This window comes from Rutidosis leptorrhynchoides, chromosome 4 (genome assembly GCF_046630445.1).
Source record: "Rutidosis leptorrhynchoides isolate AG116_Rl617_1_P2 chromosome 4, CSIRO_AGI_Rlap_v1, whole genome shotgun sequence".
Lineage (NCBI taxonomy): Eukaryota > Viridiplantae > Streptophyta > Magnoliopsida > Asterales > Asteraceae > Rutidosis > Rutidosis leptorrhynchoides.
Window position 1 is genome coordinate 156,541,115 of NC_092336.1, and position 5,999 is coordinate 156,547,113.

The following is a 5,999-nucleotide window of genomic DNA, read 5'->3' on the forward strand; positions in this document are numbered from 1 at the left end:
TGCCGTTATGCTTTAATTTTATCGTTTATGCTTTAAATTATTCACTTCTCGTTCGTGGATTAGAAATTTTTGTACATCACTTGTCTTAATTGAGTCCTAAATTCCTAACAAGGTAATACTACAAGTTTCAAGCCGTCAGAATTAATAACATTATGAGACACTAAAAAGCGATCCAATCGACTCATTTTCGATCTCAACTTATCATCCGTATGAATCTACACCCACATAAAGGAAAACCAGTCAAAGAATCGTCGATGAAATTGTTAAAGACACCCGCTCGAATGAGAAAATTTGGAACCAAATCTTCCACATACCTCTTACTACGTTCAGGGTTGACCTTACCTAGTTTCTTCAATAACTGCCGATAAGACCATTTGTATCGCCAGGGGTTCAACCCCGTTGAATTCTATGTGGCAGGCCGGCAACGCCGAAGCTCGGCCGTATCCCGGCGTTGGCCGGTCACGTTTTTCAGGCGTTGGGGAGAGTCCAACGAGGTAGCCAACGCACGTTTTCGCCATTTTATTAATTTTTTATTATTATATAAATATTATTTTTATCCCCTTTATAATACTTGCCCAATTATATTTTGCCACATCAGCATTCTACTAACAAGCAACACCAACATCCAACACTACTCCATTCACTAACACAACACAAACTGATCAGCAATAAAGTGCAAAAAATTCACAACACGAACTTACAACACGAATGACCACTACAAATGGTCTAAGGGCTTTGTTTTTATTCATTAATTGTGGACCACAGGTTATGACCCTTTGTTTCTCTCAATATTCTCTGTTTTTTTTTTTCTTCTTAAATATACCTAAAGTTTTTATTGATTATTTTTTGGCAAAAGCAGATATAGATGGATAGAATGGACAATGGAAATATCATAAAAAACAATGATCCTTCAAACCATTACAAGATTATAGTGGAAACCAAGATTACAAAGATCACATCTAAATTAGCCTTACAACACAAGACATAAAATGAAACTAGAAAATACCAAAGGCACAACGAGCACGATCTCACACGGTTGAAATTTCCAGACATAATAAGATGACAACTCCATTAATAACCTTATTAATAAAGTCTTTACATAATAACTTGGTGAAAGTCACTCTCACTTAAAATTACAACTCCTTCCAAACAATAAGATTACAACTACATCAAACATTTTTTTTACATTATTTCATTTTATTTTATAAGTTTTAAAATAAGTGTTCTATCTTTCCATATAAATTAACATTAACAGTAATATATAATATATAAACTTTAGTTAATCAGATCTACCCAGTTTCAGAAGCAAACAATTAAGTCTATCTACTTAATTATATCATTTTACAGGAATCATCACAAAATGACATGGTAGTTGGCGTTTTGATTCCTCAGAGAGCTCTCAAGTTCACTTATGAACAATACATTTTGAGGTGACTACGGAAAGAGGCGAAAATAGTCATGGAATAACTCAAGTAAAACATCCCCAGTTTTTTATTTCGTTAAAATGAAATAAATTAACTATAAGTAGGGGACAAGAAATTACATACTCCCTCCGTCTAATATTGATTGTCCAGTATTCCATTTTGAGCTGTCCTAAATTAATAGTTCACTTCCATAAATGGATAAGAATAATAAGGTAAAGTTCTATTATGCCCTTAATGTATGTGGATAGGATTAAAATAGAAAGAAAAAGTAAGGATAGAACTGGAAAGTAAACAGAAAATTACTTTTATGACATTTTCTTAATTTGTGTGTTTTTTGTCTGTGGACTATTAATATGGAACGGAGGGAGTATTTTCTTAAGACCATTGCCAACGGGATTCCGCCTTCAGCGCCCTCTGAATGGGCCGACGACAGTCGCCACCCCTAGGTCGCATTTTCTGCCCTAGTTTCCACCCTCGCACAACATATTCGAGAATTCGTGATGGGTCGATTTTGTGGGACACTTGACCGTGTTTCTTCGCGCGCAGTTTTGGTCCATTGCATGTAGGAAAAAATGGTGATATGTAGATATATGTATGCAGTTTTCTAGCGAAAAATCCGAAACTATATATCACAAGAAACTTTGAAAAGAACCTATCCAAACAATACAAGCCGACTAGTCTCATAGATAGAAAGAACTACAACCCTAAGACTATCTATAAGTGAGGCTAGAAAAAACACGTGATAGAATGAAATAATAAACCCTAAAAGACATATATTTTCCTAAAAATTCATTCTATACTCTCTCTTTTTACTTATGGCAGAAATGCCTTCTCAAGTATTAGAGTGAGTACATATACATCCCATATTTCTGTTGTCTAACTAGAACCCGATACCACGTACATTATTCAATGACAGACAAACACGTAATTCATATATGGCTGATCTCTCTTCCAAATCAGCCAGTCTTGAACATTCTTCTAAACTGCTACTGCTTGAACCAGCATCAATCTACCATCACCAGCAGTACTCTCCAATTAAACACCACAGCATTAAATCTGGGCATACAAACAAACTGAGTTAGATATTATGATTTAGGAAAGCTTGAACAACTTTCCTTTCTTCTTCAATATTCTTGTGGGCATTATGAAGAGAAAAAAAAAAAAAAAACGCCGCAGTAAAGCACCGTTACAAGTGATCTGATCCTATTACTAGTCTTTAAAAGTTAATCTACACTTAACTCTGTAATATACAAACACTCTGTAATCAGAAACCTGAAATAAAAGAAATGAACCATGAAGTCTAGGCCATCTTACTGATGATGAAGTGCCTACTTGGGTCAAACTGAGAAATGAATTTTAATTCCAAAATTTCCCTAATTTCATCAATTTGGGATAGAAACTGCATTTATGGAGGGACAACTCTTCATATTCAGTATCGTTAAAAGTTTGACAATGGTCTGGGCATTATTGTTAGATATTGCAGCAGGACTAATGGTGTATCCTAGGGGATACACGTATAAAAACACCATTTTTATTCAGAAAAATGGATCAAACAACACAAAAGATAACGAAATTTGGCAGTTTTCATTATTTGCCGCCCAGCGTTCAGCAGGCAGCCCAACGTCAAGCGTAAGCCGTGCAGGCAGCTTCTATGCTTAAGCCCTTTAACTCAGCGCGTGAACGACACGCAGCCACGTCAGCACACGTCGCCGACCATCCTGATATTTCGTGTAATAGAACAACTCAGTAATTGACACGTGTATCCCGAGAATTTCGGACATTCTGCGCCTATAAATAGACCCCCTGGGTCACCACATTTTACATCTGAACTCCAGTCAGAGAGAAATACACTATCTCTCTCACACAGTTATTTCTCACTCTAAACGCACATTAGCCGCTAAGCAGCAATACGCTAGACGGATCAATTACAGATTGATCCCCAGATTGATTGATGCCACCCCACAGATCTCTCATCCGTATTCCGGATCTGTAGAGATTATTTCTCGAAGGCAAACATCAATCAACATCATACGCCACACGCTGAGCAGCTATTGTCTTGTACTGGTACCTTACAGCCGCCATACGGAAAATCGTACCAACAAATGGCGCCATCCGTTCTAAAGGATCACTCGAATCTCAAGAGCACCAAAAGGCGTAATCGTAAAACGATACCTATTGAAGCAAACATGATACACTCATGGCAAGCCGGACAACGGAGAAAAGCATAAGCATTAAAAGATTGGAAACAGGAATTGATTGCTTTTCCTTCCATGTTTAATACTAATCCATCTGATGCTCCTGTAGTGATTGAAGCTCGAATAGCAAATTGTGTTGTTGGTGGAATATATACTGATACAGGAGCAGGAGCAGATATCATGTATGAGCATTGTTTTGTATAATTACCGGAAAGAGTTAAGGAGAAGTTAAAAGACACATTTGTACCCTTAGCAAGTTTTGCTAATGATCTGTCATGGTCATAGGGAAGCATAGTCTTAGAAGTAGTATTGGGAAAAATACCATTTAAAAGAATAGCTCATATCGAGTTTTTAGTTGTCAAAGCAAATTCACAGTATAATGTCATTTTAGGACGATCAGCTATGATGACATTTGGAGCTGTGACGTCAACGGTACAAGGAATGATAAAATTTCCCACACCGGCTGGCATCGCCACGCTATACGCTGAACGGAGAAGAGCAATAGAATGTGTACAAATACACAAAACAACTGTTAATCCAATTATTCATGAAGATGGGTCAGTATCACCAAATCCAGAGTTTCCAGATCAGAAAATCATTATTGGAAACACAATAGCAAAAGAAACAAAGGAAAAGCTTTACAAAATTTTAGCAACCAATTTAGACGTTTTTGCGTGGCAAGATTATGATATGACTGGAGCACCACGTCATATAGCTGAACATAAGCTTGGTGTGAATCCAAATATCCCACCAGTATATCAAAAGAAAAGAGATATGGCTCCCGATCGAACAAAATTTCTCAGGGACGAAGTTAAAAAATTAGTGGAGGCTGGGATATTAAGGGAAGTAAAATACCAGACATGGGTAGCAAATCCAGTGATGGTTAGAAAACCAGATAACTCATGGAGATGTGTATAGATTTCACAGATATAAATAAAGCATGTCCAAAAGACAACTACCCGTTACCAGAAATCGATTGAAAAGTAGAGTCCGTCAGCGGATATCAATTTAAATCTTTTTTGGATGCATTCAAAGAATACCATCAAATCCCAATGGCAATACGAGATCAGGATAAAACAGCATTCCACACACCAGATGGAATTTTTTTGCTACATTATGATGCCTTTTGGATTAAAGAATGCAGGGGCAACTTATCAGCGTGTGAATGATAAAGCGTTTAAAGATCAAATAGGCAGGAATGTGAAAGCCTATGTTGATGATATTGTTATCAAGAGTCATACCGAAGACAGTATGCTCAGAGATACTCTTGAAACATCTGAATCATTACGAAGGGTCAATATGAAATTAAATCCCAAGAAGTGCACTTTTGGTGTAGAAGAAGGCAAATCTTTAGGTCATATTGTTACAGAGAGAGGAATCAAGGCTAATCCAAAAAAGATTCAAGCAATTGAAAACATGGTATCTCCAAGAACAAAGAAAGAAGTGCAGATCTTGAATGGAAGATTGGCAGCTCTAACAAGGTTTTTATCTAGAGCAGCAGATCGGTCATTACCATTTATGAAGGTCTTAAAAAGTTGTTTGAACAAAAAGGATTTTATGTGGACAGAAGAGGCTGAAACAGCTTTTCAAGATATTAAGCAACTTTTAAAGGAATTGCCTACTTTAGCTGCCCCAATAGCAGGGGAAACACTAATTTTGTACTTGGCAGCATCTACAGAAGCCGTTAGTTTAGTTTTAATCGCAGAATGGAATGGTGTACAAATGTCAATATACTTTGTCAGTAAGATATTGCAGCAAAGTGAAGTTAACTATCCGCCAATTGAGAAATTGGTATATGCTTTAACACACACAGCTAGGCGACTCAGACGTTATTTTCAAGCACATTCAATTCTTGTTCTAACAGATCAACCAATAAAGCAAATTTTGAAGAATCCAGATCGTCAGGACGTCTAGCGAAATGGGCAATAGAATTGGGAGACTATGAAATAAATTTCTCACCACGACATGCAGTTAAAGGTCAAATTTTGGCAGATTTTCTTTTAAAAACAACAGAAAAGGTGGATTATTCGCAAGATGTCACAAACATTAATTACATGTGGGAATTGCACACTGATGGTCCATCAGTGAGGAAGGAGTTGGTGCAGGATTAGTGTTTACAAGTCCATAAGGAGAAGAACATACATATGCACTGAAGTTTTGTTTTTATGCATCCAATAACGAAGCAGAATATGAGGCATTGCTTTCTGGCCTCCGCATAGCTTTTAAAATGGGAATAAAGCATCTGCGTGCATATGTAGATTCTCAGATTGTAGCTCAACAGGTCAACAGAGCATTCGAAGCAAAGGATGTCTCAATGAAACGATATTTGCAGTTGGTTGAGAAAATTTCAAAAAATTTCGAAACTTTGGAAGTTGTGCAA

General features: G+C 36.9%; 1 protein-coding gene across 1 annotated transcript; it reads left to right on the forward strand.

Moving 5' to 3' along the window:
- Positions 1-3,694: 3,694 nt before the first annotated feature.
- Positions 3,695-4,537, forward strand: LOC139841159 (uncharacterized). Its single transcript, XM_071831391.1, has 2 exons — positions 3,695-3,817; positions 3,905-4,537. Exons 1-2 carry the CDS (start codon positions 3,695-3,697, stop codon positions 4,535-4,537), a joined length of 756 nt encoding a protein of 251 aa, XP_071687492.1.
- Positions 4,538-5,999: the final 1,462 nt, after the last annotated feature.